This window comes from Scomber japonicus, chromosome 2 (genome assembly GCF_027409825.1).
Source record: "Scomber japonicus isolate fScoJap1 chromosome 2, fScoJap1.pri, whole genome shotgun sequence".
Classification (NCBI taxonomy): Eukaryota; Metazoa; Chordata; class Actinopteri; order Scombriformes; family Scombridae; genus Scomber; species Scomber japonicus.
In genome coordinates, this window is record NC_070579.1 from 12,407,692 (window position 1) to 12,424,742 (window position 17,051).

The 17,051-nt window shown below is 38.2% G+C and overlaps 2 protein-coding genes across 2 annotated transcripts; both read left to right on the forward strand.

The window, feature by feature from the left end:
* The first annotated feature begins 770 nt into the window (after window positions 1–770).
* Window positions 771–5,950, forward strand: LOC128365366 (perforin-1-like). Its single transcript, XM_053326076.1, has 9 exons — window positions 771–1,040; window positions 1,148–1,227; window positions 1,566–1,611; window positions 1,946–2,088; window positions 2,192–2,330; window positions 2,428–2,508; window positions 3,338–3,825; window positions 3,915–4,008; window positions 5,732–5,950. The coding sequence occupies exons 1-9, from the start codon at window positions 771–773 to the stop codon at window positions 5,948–5,950; spliced, it is 1,560 nt and encodes a 519-aa protein (XP_053182051.1).
* Window positions 5,951–9,996: 4,046 nt separating this feature from the next.
* LOC128377544 (perforin-1-like) lies at window positions 9,997–15,383 on the forward strand. The gene is made up of 9 exons (XM_053337501.1): window positions 9,997–10,266; window positions 10,374–10,453; window positions 10,755–10,800; window positions 11,136–11,278; window positions 11,382–11,520; window positions 11,620–11,700; window positions 12,407–12,903; window positions 12,988–13,081; window positions 15,189–15,383. The coding sequence occupies exons 1-9, from the start codon at window positions 9,997–9,999 to the stop codon at window positions 15,381–15,383; spliced, it is 1,545 nt and encodes a 514-aa protein (XP_053193476.1).
* Window positions 15,384–17,051: the final 1,668 nt, after the last annotated feature.

Sequence of the window (17,051 nt, forward strand, 5' to 3'; positions counted from 1 at the left end):
TACTGTATATAGCACATTAAAACACAACTGGTAATAAACCATCATTTATTGCACAATCTATACAATACATATTAACACTACCTATAGAAACTGGTCATAAAATCAAGACGAAATACTGTAAAACATTGACAAGAAATTTTGTAGGCCATTACCTCAAACAGTTTATACTAGCAGTAGATAATGATGAATACACTTACTGTACAAAACTATAGCCTTTTAGGATACAGCTTATGGGATACAACTAACTATGCATTTGTGTGCGTCTTCCTACCCTGCACTCACCCCCTGGTGGAGGTGAATGGATTTTCACTTGTGCTTAACACATCAAATATGACATCTGAAAATCTCAAGAGTGACATTTCTCTGAGGTTTCAGTTTTCTGTGAAATTTGGAGAGAAGGAGAAGAAGAAAGACTGAGAAGAAAACCCATTCCAGCCAGTAAACTGGTAGATGAGCATCATGATAAGTATATAAGAAGGAGAGAAGTAGGACATTTGTCAAAAGCTGTTTGTGCCTGTTTGATAAATAATGTTCACGACCCAGAGTGAAGAACAAAAAAAGGCCCACTGTTTGATAACTTGTTACAAGATAACAGTAAATTTAATACATAGATACAAAGAGGTAAAATAACATTAGCCCTACAGCACACTGATGGGACAACAAACATTTGTAGTTCTGTTTCTCTTCATTGATAATTATGTAAGGCTGAAATGACAATAACTGACTTCCTTTTCTGCTTTTTGTCCTTCAGTGTCTCTTCACATCCAACCATGTTCTCCATTTCATCCTCACCCCCTCTCTACCTGAGCCTCCTCTTCTTCCTCTCGTACCACTCCTTTGTTCTCTGCTGTCAGACTGGGACCCGCAGCCAGTGTGAGTCTGTCCCTTTTGTGCCGGGCCACAACCTGGTGGGAGAGGGCTTTGATGTGGTCACCCTGCAGCGAAAAGGAGCCTACATGATTGACGTGAGGACCTACCTCACTAAAAGAGGCACCTGTACTCTCTGCTCCAACCCCCTTCAAGGCAACAAGCTGCAGAAAGTAATTTAAATCAACAAACACAGACTTATATATCCTGCAGCATCTTAAAGAGTTGCTCATACTTCATATGTAGATACTAACCATGCTGTTCTCATCTTAATTTTCAGCTACCAGTATCTGTAGTGGACTGGCGTTCATTCAGCCGCTGTAAAGCTGACATCGAAAGTAGTTCACACACCTCTGTTAGGTATTGTATTATACAGCATCATAATCAATGAAAGGGTGATCATTTTATTTTGATATTTTTAATAATGTCATCCCAGTGCATTAAAGCAGGTCAATAAATACTTATGAAGTTGTGTCAGGAAGTCACTCCCCTTCAATAAGCATTTGTATTTACTATCTAACTACACAGACTCATGCAGCCACTGTCCTACATTTTTTACATTTATCACCTTTTAAACAACTATGGTTGAAAATCACACAATTCAATTCCTATTTCCTGTTCGATTGGGAATATAAATCCAAAAAATTACTTCTGTAATGAAAGAGTTTTAATGATGGTTTTCCAATTTGTGTCCACAGCTCACTGACTGACACTTACGCCTCCCAGGAGAGTAAAGACTGGAAGGTAGGAAATTTTTTTTTTTGTTTGCTGTTTTGACATCCAATCACCACTGGAGTGTTTTTCCTTAACGTGGTTTGAAGAAGCAGCCACGTTGTGGTACAAAACCTTAAACTACAGTTTCTGTCAAAAGAGCTGATATTAGATTTTGAAGTACCATGTTGTTAAATAGAGTTCACATAATTTTCTTAATGCTGACAGAACACAATAATACATTTAATATTGTAAAATATTGTATTTTATATAAATAATGTTTTTATAAATTAATTAATTAATATTTATAACACTGTATCATGGTGATCATATGTGAAAAAAATGTTTGGTCTTTTGTTTTAACCAGGTTGGTCTGGGTTTAAGTAAGTTTATTTCGGCTGGCCTGGATGTTGGGGCAACTCGTTCATCTGTGTATAAATTTGGTACAGCAAGAAAACAAGAGGACCACTACTCCTTCAGCTTACAGATGATCAGCTGTAGTCATTACGGGTAAGGTGCCAAGACCCCCACATCACTACAACATTATAGATTTTTCAGTTATGTTTTTTATACATAGATAATTAACTATTGTGTCTCTTTGAATCTTCTGTAGTTACCGTGTGTCAAGCACACCACCTCTCAGCTCTGAGTTCAGAAAGGATTTGTGGAGACTGCCAAGTTTCTACAACTCCTCCACCAGGGATCAGTACAGTGAAGTCATAAATACCTACGGCACACACTACGTCCACCAGGTTAAAATACACATACGCACTATATTTACTTCCTTATTTCACAAATAAATAACCCTAACTAATTTTTTTTTCTCTACAACATTGTACTTCATTTCAGGTTCATCTTGGGGGCAGACTCAGGCGAGTCACAGCTGTACGTACCTGTTTGTCCACACTAAACGGGCTCTCCTCAAGTGGGGTTAGTAGTACACAATAACCAAACTGCATGTTTGTACACACACCACATGCACTAACATCCAATGTTTGCTCAATTTATTTTATTTTATATAGCACCAAATCACAGTAGAAGTTATCTCACATAAAGCAGGTCTGGTCGTACTTTTACATTTACAGAGACCCAACATTTCCTCATGAGCAGGCACTTGGTTACAGCAGCTCAGAGAAGCACAGCAATAACACTCATTACAATAACTACCTACTTCCCACCTAGAGCCCAGTTCTGACTGAGGTTTATTTCTGTTAAAGGGGAGTTTTTCCTTGCCGCTGTCACCAAGTGCTGCTGATGGAGGAATGATGGGTCTCTTTAAATTAAATTAAATTAAAAGTCCCTTGAAAGGATATAAAATAATAATAATAATAATGATAATAATAATATTAATTATAATAGAAGGTGTGGGCATCAAGCAGAACCAATCTGGCACAGGGTCCACAACCATGAACCACTGACACTTCAGTTCCATAACTAAGCTATCCAAGACCATGATACTGCCTGAGGCTCTAAAAAGGTACTACGAGCTCTTTTAGATATGACAGTGTCACACATTTTTGTGCACTGCAGTTTTTTTTTTTTAGTTGAGTACATTTGAAGAATCAATTATATAAATCAGTTACAGTATATTATATATAATTTATAGATCCCATGATATCTCTAAATGAGTGTCACTCTGCTGGGGGATGAACGCCGTTCTTCCAAAACATATTCCCTCATTTGGTGTTTTGATGATAAAACATAATCGCTATCCACCATTGGTCATACATAACGTTATGTTCCTCCTGCTGTCTTCCAGGCACACTCCTGCTTATCACTTGGTCTCTCTGTAGGCCTGGGGAAGCTGACATTATCTGGTAACTATGAGTCTTGTCGTAGTGTCCTACAGAACAGGGACTTCTCCACCTCGTTCAGCTCTGGTCTCCACCAACATCACACAGAGGTGGTAGGAGGCACTTTTTGGTCAGGAGAGTTTTCACTCCTTCATAAGAACTCCCAGTGCTACAAGAACTGGCTGAAATCCCTCAAGAAGCACCCAGATATTGTTTGGCACTCCCTCAGACCAATGTACAAGCTGGTACCAAATGAGTCAAAGAAGGCTGGGATGAAGGCGGCCATTGAGCAGTACTTAGCAGACAACGCTGAGAGGAAATCACCGCAAGAATCAAATTGTGGGGGGCACACTCCCACCAGCTGCTGTCCGCCACAGACCTCGAGAGGAAGACTGGTGGTGACAATCATCCGAGCCTGGAATCTGAGAGGAGATTTCATTGGAAATACTCATGGGTGTGTAAAGTAAAGACCATTTAACACTTTGTGGTTTTGTCTGAAATAGTCTCTATTATTTATTTTTCCTTGTTTTCTCTAATTCTCAGATATGTGCAGCTGTGGTATAGTGGAATGCACCGCAAGACTCATATTGTCGAGTCAAATGACCCTTGGTGGAATTCTCATATTGATTTTGGCATGGTCAGTAAATCCTCTCACTATTTCTGTTTACATGTGTTGGGGGAGTATACCTGGATCATATGAACTCTAAGAGTTAACATGCCTGTTAGTAACGCACCTGTTTGAAGCAGCTCTCATATTCAAGATGGTGCCACAGTATGCATGTTGGCAGGGCAATTGGTTGTCCTCGGTTGGCCATTTTTATATTTTAACCTTCAAAGCAACACATTGTCCAACGTCGCCTGATAACTACACACAGAGGACGCAGACCAAACAGCAGCATTTAACTATACATAGAGATAAGCAGGTACCAAAAGGTGAGCAGGAGTTATCAGACTGGTAATGCAGAAACAACAGCACAAGAAGCAATTCAGTTTTTATCCAAAATATGCACAATAATGCATTAGCTTGTCTTTGATGTCTTCTATGAAAATATCTACCAATAACATTAATAATAATTTAGTTTAGTCTGTGTCATTGTGGTACCCTGATTTAGATTATACTATGTGGAACTCCTCCAACAACGTTGGAGAATCAACTTCAACAAGTGATGGAAAGTCCCTCTCCTGTAACTTGTCTTAAACTGCTGGATGTCCTGTGTAGGCTACTGTGGTAAAAGTTGGTGCAAATAGGCTGGTTTGGGTTTGAAGTAGCAGCCAAATTTAGTGGTTCAACAGGGAAAATAGTGTGGACATGGGTTGTACACCCACAAAATCATTCAAGCTTGAAACTCGTCCAGTTTTACCTGGTAGGGCATATTACCACCAAGGTCATCTGGGGCTACTGATCACTGGTGTAGCCAAGTTGATGTCACCCAGTTGTTTGTGTAGTCCCATTTTAAAGCCTTGAGTTTGGATTTTGACAGTCTGCTTTTTGGATTTTGACAGTCTGCTTTTTGGATTTTGTGACCATATTTGGATAAGTGGTAGGCGTTGACCGTAACGCCAGCTGCTAGCCCGGTTAGCATGGTTCATTTACAGTCTGTATCTAACTGTGATAATACTAATGATAATTTCTGCTAGTGAAAAACAGGCTTAAAAGCATTAAAACAAAATGTTTCATCTAATCAAATTGACTTTTTCAGTGTCTAAAATGCTATAATAACTTTCATTAACTGAAAACACACTAAAAATAGCAAGAACTGACGCGCAGGTGGTCGAGTGGTTAGAACGTATGCCATGTATGCAGCCGACCCCGGTACAAATCTCGATTAGAGGTCATTTGCTGCATGTCACCCCCTCTCTCTCCCATGTTGTCTGTCTACTGCTTAATAATGGTGTCTATGCCTAAAAAATAGAATAGCGAGAACTATGGCTATGGCTATTCCTATACCCATGGTAACGACCTGCCTGTGGGAGCTGCCACACATCTTTAATTATGCATAACATTAAGCCTTAATAAAATTTAAACGAGTGAGTTATAACAAAATTCAGTGTTCAATACAGTTGTTGACACCAAAACCTGTTTTTTAAACCAGGTGGTAAACATGTTTATTTCAGCTATAAAGTTGGACATTTTAACATGGGAGTCTCTAGGGATTGACTCATTTTTGGAGCCAACCTAAAGTGGCCATTCAAATGGCTTAATTTTTTAGACCCAGAGGTTGCTGCTTGAATCTGTGGAGGGATTCGATCACATCTATGTGTACAAACATTGTGAATTAATCTGATTGTTCTCATAACTCAAAATGATCTTTAACTCAGCATTTGTAATTTTATTTTAATTATTTATTTTTTTCTTAAAGGTGGATACTCATTTGCATTTGACGGTTCAGGCCTGGGATGAAAAGTACTTCCTTTTCATTGACAAACTTCTAGGATCATGTGTGAGATACGTGAGCCAGGGGACACATAGCTTCACCTGTGGTGCCAGTGTTGGTGGCTTTGAGGTCCGATACACACTGACCTGTGACCGTCACCTGACTGGAGACAGGTGTAATCATTACAAGCCATCTCCAGAGTGAGAAATGCAATTTGGGGCCATGTGACAACTTGCCACTCGCTTTACTTTAATCAAGTTTTATATCTTATAGGTTGATCATACAACACATTATTCATGACTGAGGGATTATACATTTATTTCCAACAATTTAAAGACCATATAATGTTTTCTCTTTTATGGCTTTTTAGAGTTAATCAATTATTTCACCATATAAATACGAGTAAATTCAGATACTGGCTTGTTTTTACATAAAAATGTTTGGTTTCAAGGTAATTATTACAAAAAATATAATGTAGATCTGTTTTACCCCTATAATTCAAATCATTATGTAAACACTAAAAAATTAGTCAGTGCTGTGTAATGTAAGTCAATACTGCATTTGTGTGATACTGAATGGCACTGAAATAATGTCGGTTGGTTTACATTTGGATTGCAGATTGACCAGCTGGTGACTTTCCAATAAAGACTGACAAGCATGTGCTTCATATCTTTAAAATCACAGGAAACATGATTCATCTAGATATAAATGTGCTGCACTCTACACTCACCAGCAGATGTCTCTATGTAGAAACCTTGTCTCCAAGAAATGATGTTCATTGAATTTACTACAAAATTGCTACAGCGAAGAAGTTTTACAGGAAATGTAATACTGTTCGAATCACACTTCTAAACATCTCAACACAATTAGAAAATGCTAACTTTTTGATACTACTGATACAGAAAAGGGTAATCACTTTATCAACATTTAACTACAATCTTTTAGTGCTTAGCAAAGTATTTTGTTATCTACTGTAAACCTAACAAAGTTCCTGGTGTAGATTCGCCCCCCGGGAGATGCTGAAGACCCTGGACATTGTTGGGGTGTTTTGGTTGGCATGCTTCTTCAGTGTCACATGATGTTCAGGGACATGGCTTGTGGACTGGCATATCTGGGTGGTGAGTCCCATTGTTAAAAAAGGAGCCTGGAGGGTGTGCTCCAGCTATGGGGAATCACATTACTTGGCCTCCTAAGGGAACCTTATGTTGGGGTGTTGAAGAGATTCTGGTCAATTAACAATGCAGATTGTACAGAACAGTACACCAACTATTCACTCTTGCAGGGACTGTGCTTTTTGGACTTGGAGAAGGCTTATGACCATATCCCTCAGGGCACTGTGTGGAGGTTGCTGAGGGGGTACCAGGGCTGTTGCTGTAAACCATTTGGTCCACCTTCAGTGTCATAATCACGCCTTTTCTATATAATCTTTTTTGTTGCATCACCAGGCAATAAAACCTGCAGGTGGATAAGAGGAAAATATAAATATTACATGTCAGCATGGGGTTCAAACTGTGTACATTTCACATACTGTAATAAATCTTGGCCTATTACATGGCTTGCTTATCGTCAGTCTCTTCTCTTTCTTTCCTCCAGGGGGGGCATTCAATCTACATATTCTTATAACTCAACTACAGCTGCATACGTAGGCATACTTAGTATCAGGATCTCACAGTTTCCCCGATGGCTCACATCTAATTAACTAAGCTCATTTTTCCAGTTTGGCAGCTTATGAAAACTTAGTTCTAGGTTCTTCACTCTGTTGGTACTATATTAAACCACACAGCAGATGTTTACCCTTTTTTGTTATTTGTTAACAGATGGAAGTGACAAGGAGGCGTCTTGACTCAATGTAAAGTCAATGGACAACAATGAATTGTTGTCAATATGTCTCTAAAGAAAAAAATATCAGGTGTGTGTGTATGTGTTTTGCAGACACCTTCAATCAAGAGTTGGGGAGCAGAAAATAGTTGACTTACCAATTATTGTAACTTCTGATTTGCCACCCTTTTCTCACATTTCAAACCCAAGTAAAGTGATGGGCAGTACTTCTTACATGCCTGGAGTGGTACTCATTTTGTAGGTGCTCAGAAATAACTTAGAGGCCACTTTGAGCTAGCTAGATCACCAAAGGATACAGGATGCACTGCTGACCAGTCAAGTCAAATGGTTGTTGAATCCCTGTTTGTTGCCTACTTTGGAGTAGAGTGGTAAAGATTGGTCAGGCTCATGAAAAAACCTTTCTTGAATTCCGAAGCAGCAAACTATATATGATGAATTGCTATAGCAGCTCTATGTGAGGTAATTCTCATTCACTATTGTATGTAGTGTTATGGTTAAAACTAAGACCAATGTTCACGTACATGGACAAACACATCTGCCAAAGCCTTCACATATCCTCACTTAAATCAACAATCAGTTTCACACTACAATTACACTAAATTGACTTCTCAAGGAACAGTCTGTCGAAATTAAACCAACACCACTAAGGGCACTTATATTATGGACTTGGTAGCTTGTATATGGGAATCAGGAAAATTAGATGTTGAATGTATATCGATGAATGGGATGTGATATGATTGCATGATGTCTGATTTGGTATATTTTTTGTATTTAATTTGTTAATTGAATGTTCCATTGAATGTTGTTATTATAACTGTTGCTATGGTGTCAACAATTAGGGGCTAATATATTATGCCATATTAAGTGTTTTAAATTTAAATAAGAGAAAAGGCCCTGCCCTGTCTTATTTGAGTTCAACTTGGAATGATTGTTATTTTGAATTATGGACAACAACATTATTATGCCACAAGGAGCATAATAATTTAATGAATATAATTTCAGTCACTGAACAGTTTATATCTCAAGTGTGTGTCGGTTACAACACCTAATCTCGAGTGGTTAATAATTTGTATATTTGGTAAGCCACAAAAGCAATAATTTACTTCAAGGTCATTTCCTTAATGTTTTATCAATATTTAATTTCTGCTTAATTTTTACTATCCTTATCTCATTTTATTTGCTATTCACCCTCTTTTTCCTTACTTCCTCATTTGTCTCTGATCAAATAAATACAGTCTCTTCTCCTGCTGGTTCTAATTTTGATTACTCAAGGTCTAGCAGCAACATCAACATTTTGGACATTTGGAAAAGGTAGTAACCTCTTTGCAACATTTTTGCAGGAAGATACCATTGTTAAAATACTTACCATATACGCACCTCTGCATAATGCAATGGATTCAGAGCATGATTTAAACTTACCAGCTGCAAGTAACTTTAATAATAAGATAAGACAAATCAAGTGTGTTAAATTCATGGGATTGGGTGTATTTGCTGAAATCAGTTTAGAAAACTTGCAGATAAAAATCTTTACAGAGAATGATTATGTCTTCCATTAGATTGATAAATCATAAACTCACATCAGTGGAAAAATATCAGTGACTGTAAATAATTATGTTGTTCTGAGGCTCTAAACGGCTGAATCAAAGTCAGTGTAGTGGTTTGAGATGATGACTATATGATACCAATCTGCAATGTATCAACCAATCAATAATCTGTGCGGGAGTAGATTTTTCTTTCAGGCAATCATTTCAATTGTTATGAATTATGAAATGGGTGAGAAAACTGGGAAAGTACTTGCCCAGAGAACTTCCTAAAAATATGAATACCTCAATAATAACTCTATTACTTAAGCCAGATAAAGATCCATTTGAATGTGGAAGTTATAGACCGATTCAGTTACCTAATGTCGATCAAAAAATACTTGGGAAAATAATAGCAGTGACATTAATTACTTACCCTGGCTTGTACATAAGGAGCAAGTGGGTTTTGTCCAAAATAGATTAATTGGCGATAATATGCGAAAATTAATGCACACCTTCCTTTACGCCAAGACCTTATTTAATCCTGCAGTTGCTGTTTCATTAGATGCCGAAAAGGCTTTTGACTGCAGTCTTTTATAATACTGTTTATTCTACATATATCTTAATGTTAATGTCATTTAAAGGCTGCTGTGCCTAAATCATGTTCATGGCCCAAAATTTTTTCCAGTTGGTAGAAGATATTATAGCAAATTTAAATATAAAGAGGAAAAAATCATGTTTTTATCCTGCAACATGCTGATGGGGAGACAAACATTTGTAGTTTTTGTTGCCTGCATTAATAATTATGTGTAGCTGAAATCACATTAACTGATTTCCTTTTCTGCTCTCTGTCTTTCTCTGAAATATTTCAGGGTCTCTTTGCCTCCAGCCATGATCTCCATTTCATCCTCACCCCCTCTCTACCTGAGCCTCCTCCTCTTCCTCTCGTACCACTCCCTTGTTCTCTGCTGTCAGATTGGGAACCGCAGCCAGTGTGAGTCTGCTCCTTTTGTGCCAGGTCACAATCTGGTGGGAGAGGGCTTTGATGTGGTCACCCTGCAGCGAAAAGGAGCCTACATGATTGACATTAAGGCCTACCTCACTCCAAGTGACACCTGTACTCTCTGCTCCAACCCCCTTCAAGGCGACATGCTGCAGAAAGTAATTAAAATCAACAAACACAGACTTATATATTCTGCAGCATCTTAAAGAGTTGCTCATACTTCATATGTAGATACTAACCATGCTGTTCTCATCTTAACTTTCAGCTGCCAGTCTCTGCTGTAGACTGGCGTTCATTCAGCCGCTGCAATGCTGACCTCTACAGTAGTGCACACACCTCTGTTAGGTATTGTATTATACAGCATCATAATCAATGAAAGGGGTATCATTTTAGTATCTCATTCCAGTGCCTTCAAGTAGGTCAATAAATACTTATGAAGTTGTTTCAGGAAGTCACTCCCCTTTAATAAGCATTTGTGTTTAATGTCTAACTATACAGACTCATGCAGCCACTGTATACCTGTCCTACATTTTTGACATTTATCTGATATTACATAATTACAGTTAAAAAATGTATATACATTTCAAAGAAAACAACTTCTGTAATTAAAGAGTTTTAATAATAAGTCTCCAATTTGTGTCCACAGCTCACTGATTGACACTTACACCTCCCAGGACAGTGAAGACTGGAAGGTAGGAAACATTTGCTGCTGTTGTTGACATCCAATCACCAATGGAATATTTTTCCTTAACGTGGTTTGACGAAGCAGCCACTGTGCAGTAATAAAAATCTTCATAGACTACAGTTTCTGTCAAAAGAGCTGATATTAGATTTTGAAGTATCATGTTGTTAAATTGAGTTCAAATAATGTTTTTTTTTCAATTTGCAAGTCTAATGCTGACAGAACACTATATTAAATTGAAAGTATTTTGAAAATAAATAATGTTTTTACAAGTAAATTATTATATTTAATATAGTATAGTATCGTGATTATAGTTGATACATCAAATTGATTGTTATTTTCTAGTTTGGCCTGGATTTAGATAAGTTTATTTCGGCCGGCCTGGATGTTGGAGGAACTCGTTCATCTGCGTATAAGTTTGCTACAGAAAGGAGACAAGAGGATCGCTACTCTTACAGCACACACAGGGTCACTTGTAGCCATTACAGGTAAGGTGTAAAAAACCCTGCATGACCACAGTCGTATTGATTTTTCAGTTATGTTTTTTATACATAGATAATTAACTAATGTGTCTCTTTGAATCTTCTGTAGTTACCGTGTGTCAAGCACACCACCTCTCAGCTCTGAGTTCAGGAAGGATTTGTGGAGACTGCCAAGTTTCTACAACTCCTCCACCAGGGATCAGTACAGTGAAGTCATAAATACCTACGGCACACACTATGTCCGCCAGGTTAAAAGACACCCACGCACCATATTTACTTCCTTATTTCACAAATAAATCTCAATAATCATTAATTGTTTGTCTCAACAACATTGTACTTTGTTTCAGGTTCATCTTGGGGGCAGACTCAGGCGAGTCACAGCTGCACGTACCTGCTTGTCCACACTAAACGGGCTCTCCTCAAGTGGGGTTAGTAGTACACAATAACCAAACTGCATGTTTGTACACACACCACATGCACTAACATCCAATGTTTGCTCAATTTATTTTATTTTATATAGCACCAAATCACAGTAGAAGTTATCTCACATAGAGCAGGTCTGGTCGTACTTTTACATTTACAGAGACCCAACATTTCCTCATGAGCAGGCACTTGGTTACAGCAGCTCAGAGAAGCATAGCAATAACACTCATTACAATAATTACCTACTTCCCACCTAGGTTTTTCCTTGCCGCTGTCACCAAGTGCTGCTGATGGAGGAATGATGGGTCTCTTTAAATTAAATTAAATTCAAGTAAAAGTACCTTGAACACCCTAATCTATTTTTTGAGATTTTAGGAACCACAGTTAAACCTGCAAAGTGGCAGTGCAGTGTTGTAGTGAGTTAACAGGGTACTACGAGCTCTTTCCGATATGACATTTTTGTGCAATGTCTTAAAAGAAAGAAAATATTTTTGAGTTGAGTACATTCAAAGAAACAATGATATAAATCAGTTACTGTACATTATATGTAATTTATAGATCCCATGATATCTCCAAGTGAGTGTCACTCTGCTGGGGGATGAACACCGTTCTTCCAAAAGATATTCCCTCATTTGGTGTTTTGCTGATAAAACACAAGCGCTGTCTGCCATTAGTCATAAATAACATGTTATTTCTCCTCCTATCCTCCAGGTGCACTCCTGCTTATCATTGGGTGTCTCTGTAGGCCTGGGGAAGCTAAGCTTATCCAGTAGCCATAAGTCTTGCACCAATGTCCTACAGAACAGGGACACCTCCACCTCATTCAGCTCTGGTCTCCACCAACATTACACAGAGGTGGTGGGAGGCAGTTTTTGGTCAGGGGAGTTTTCACTCACTCGTAATGACTCCCTGGGCTATGTGAACTGGCTAAAATCCCTCAAGGACCACCCAGATGTTGTTGGGTACTCCATCAGACCAATATACGAGCTGGTGCCAAATGAGCCAAAGAAGGCAGGGATGAAGGCGGCCATTGAGCAGTACTTAGCAGACAGCGCTGAGAGAAACTCACACCGAGAGCCAAGTTGTGGGGGGAACACTCCCAACCTGGCACCCAACTGCTGTCCTCGACAGGCCTCAAGAGGAACACTGGTGGTGACCCTCGTCCGAGCCTGGAATCTAAAAGGAGATCCAGTTGGTGTCACTGAGGGGTGCGTTTGGGCCCATTAACACTGTGACATTTTGTCTGAGAAGAAGTCTCATTTAATTATTCTTTTTTTTTCTCTAATTCTCAGATATGCCAAGATGTGGTACGGTTCCATCCACCACAGGACTAATTGGATCAGGTCAAACAACCCTAGGTGGAACGCTCGTTACAATCTGGGCAAGGTCAGTAAATCTTCTCCATACCTCTGTCAACAGGTGTTTGGGAGTACTACAGCATCATGTGAAAAAAAGCTACACAGTCTGATAAATTGCCTTATAATGTCACTTAAGTCAGTGTCAGCAATGGCTATGCCTATACTCAGTTAGACATTTTAACATGGGGGTCTCTCGGGATTGACTCATTTTTGGAGCCAACCTAAAGTGGTTATTCAAGTGCTGGCTTCATTTTTTAGACCCAGGGGTTGCTGCTTGAATCTGTGGAGAGATTCGATCACATCTATGTGTACAAACATTGTGAATTAATCTGATTGTTCTCATTACTCTAATTTCTTATTACTTATTATTTTATTTGTTTCTTAAAAGGTGGATACACACTTGAGTTTGAAAGTTGAGGTCTGGGATGCGGATGGCCCTCCTCCACAGGCTGACGACATTCTAGGATCATGTATGAGAAACCTGAGGCAGGGGACACACAGCTTCACCTGTCCTGCCCCGAATGGTGGTGCCAAGAATGGTGGCTTCGAGGTCCAGTACACACTGACCTGTGACTCTCACCTGACTGGGGACAGGTGTAACATTTACAAACCATCTCGACAGTGAGAAATGCATTTTGGGGCCACGCTACAACTTACCACTTGCTTTACTTTAAGCAAGTGTGATATCTTGTTGATTGAAGTTGATTATTCAACACTTAATTGATGACTGAGGGACTATAAAGTTATTTTCCTACCATTAAAAGACAATATGATGTTTTCTCTTTTCATGCCTTCAATTTATGTGTTCAATTAATTATTTGTCCATATGAATAATGGATCAATTCAGATACTGACTTATCTTTACCTAAAAATGTTTGATTTCAAGGTAATTATTACTAAAAATATAATGTAGATCTGTTTTACAGTCAGTGCTGTGTAATATCAGTCAACATTGCATTTTTGGATACTGTATGGTACTGAATTAGTGGTGGTTGGTTTACATTTGGATTGCAGATTGTACAAATGGTGACTTAAATCCCTTTTTGTCCAGTTTGCCAATAAACTCTTTAAAAATCACGTACTTCATATCTTAAATTACAGGAAACATGATTCATCTAGATATAAGTGTTCTGTACTCATCTGCAGATGTCTGTATGTAGAAACCTTGTCTCCTATAAATTACCTTTACTACTAATTTGCAACAACAAATAAGGAAGGAAATGTAATTCTGGCAGAATTACACTTTCTCTCAAAACTATTTTAATATTTTTGGCACGTTGCAAAAATGTCAATACTACTGACACTGAAAAAGTTCAGCAGTTTGCCATTGTTTATCCAAAATCAAATCTTTCATTAACATTTTCCAAAGTGTGTTGTTATCTAAACATAACTGCACAGGACTCAGGATGTGAACCCTGGTCTCTGTTGCCGGAGTCCTATGTCCGCGTAATCCTGGCAACCAATACTCGACAATATAAGCAGCAGATGTGTAAGATAATTATGTTGGACTTCAAATCAGGTAGGCATAAACTGTATGTGAAATGGTAGAGAACATCATATCCAGGATGTACACGAACATCTTTATCATCTGCTCTGGTGTTTCACAGCAAGGAAATAAGTAACATGCCCATAAGCTTTGATCGTTAAACAAAACAAGCTGTCAACAGAGATGTATCTGGCAATTATGAGGGATGTTTCATCATTGAGATCATTTTGTTGTTCAGCACATGCTCTTGAGGAGCTTTTGAACAAAGCACAGAGAGCCAGTCAAGTGGCATTAATTGCAGTGATGAAAAATGTCACTCCTCAAGCTTGTCGACTCACATTCAAACGTTTAGTGAAGGAAGGATTTTCTCAGCCAATTTCCCTGGAACATGAAGGTGATGTGTTTTTGAGAAAATTAACTTTGTTCTCGCCTGATGTGTTAGCTCAATAAACACTTTCCTAATGAGTCTGTGGTCTCCGTTGTTTAACCTATTCAAGTGGCTCAATATTTTGACTGCTTGAAGTACTCCTATCATATCTCTGTGTACAAATAATCTGAATTTAGATGACTGTTCTTGTTACTCAGGACAATTTTCAATTCAGCATTTGAAGGGTAATTTTATTTCAACTGTTTTGTTTTTTTCATAAAGGTGGATACACACTTTGGTTTGAAGGTTGAGGTCTGGGATAAGGACGTAACCTATGACGACCGTCTAGGATCATGTGTTTGGTACCTGAGGCAGGGGACACACAGCTTGACCTGTGGTGCCAAGAATGGTGGCTTCGAGGTCCACTACACACTGACCTGTGACTCTCACCTGACTGGGGACAGGTGTAACATTTAGAAACCATCTCCACAGGGAGAAATGCATTTTGGGGCCATGCTACAACTTACCACTTGCTTTACTTTAAGCAAGTGTGATATCTTGTTGATTGAAGTTGATTATTTAAAACTTAATTGATGACTGAGGGACTATAAAGTTATTTTCCTACCATTAAAAGACAATATGATGTTTGTCTCTTTTTATGAGTTCAACTAATTATTTGTCCATATGAATAATAGATCAATTCAGATACTGACTTATCTTTACCTTAAAATGTTTGGTTTCAAGGTAATTATTACTAATATATAATGTAGATCTGTTTTACAGTCAGTGCTGAGTAATATCAGTCAACATTGCATTTTTGGATACTGTATGGTACTGAATTAGTGGTGGTTGGTTTACATTTGGATTGCAGATTGTACACACTGTAAACCCGGATAAGTTGATTGTACTCAAACAAAAAAGTCACCATCTGCAGATGGTGACTTTTGGTTTCAAATCCATTTTTTATCCATTTTGCCAATAAACTCTTTAAAAATCACGTACTTCATATCTTAAATTACAGGAAACATGATTCATCTAGATATAAGTGTTCTGTACTCATCTGCAGATGTCTGTATGTAGAAACCTTGTCTCCTATAAATTACTTTTACTACTAATTTGCAACAACAAATAAGGAAGGAAATGTAATTCTGACAGAATTACACTTTCTCTCAAAACTATTTTAATATTTTTGGCACGTTGCAAAAATGTCAATACTACTGACACTGAAAAAGTTCAGCAGTTTGCCATTGTTTATCCAAAAGTGTGTTATCTAAACATAACTGCACAGGACTCAGGATGTGAACCCTGGTCTCTGTTGCCGGAGTCCTATGTCCACGTAATCCTGGCCAGTCTAATTGGGAAAACAATTAAGTAGTATATAAACACAATGTTGGTATGTGGAACGCACTGAAGTAAAAATTGATCACAAACATTTATTGTTGCAATACTCGACAATATAAGCAGCAGATGTGTAAAATAATTATGTTGGACTTCAAATCAGGTAGGCATAAACTGTATGTGAAATGGTAGAGAACATTACATCCAGGATGTACACGAACATCTTTATCATCTGCTCTGGTGTTTCACAGCAAGGAAATAAGTAACATGCCCATAAGCTTTGATCGTTAAACAAAACAAGCTGTCAACAGAGATGTATCTGGCAATTATGAGGGATGTTTCATCATTGAGATCATTTTGTTGTTCAGCACATGCTCTTGAGCAAAGCACATAGAGCAAGTCAGGCTGTGTTACTTGCAATGATGAAAAATGTCACCCCTCAAGCTTGTCAACTCAAATTCAAAGGTTTACGCGAAGGAAGGACTTTCGCAGCCCATTTCCCTGAAACGTAAAGGTGATGTGTTTATATAGGCTATATTAACGAGTAAGTTAATAACTATTGAGTGTCAGTTATATGGGGAGTAGTAAATGAGAGGACAAGAACTTCGTAAACATCATCTCATACATTCTGTCTTGTAATAACTATGCTATTAACAGCCTGTAAAAAAAGATGAATGGATAAAATGTACTTGTTACTTACAATTGAGAGTTGTGAATTTTAGCAGCCAGTTCTCAATAATATCTCAGAGATGATAGTCATGGAAACAAACATGCTTCATATTGCTTCAAGTTGGTGCAAGTAGGCTA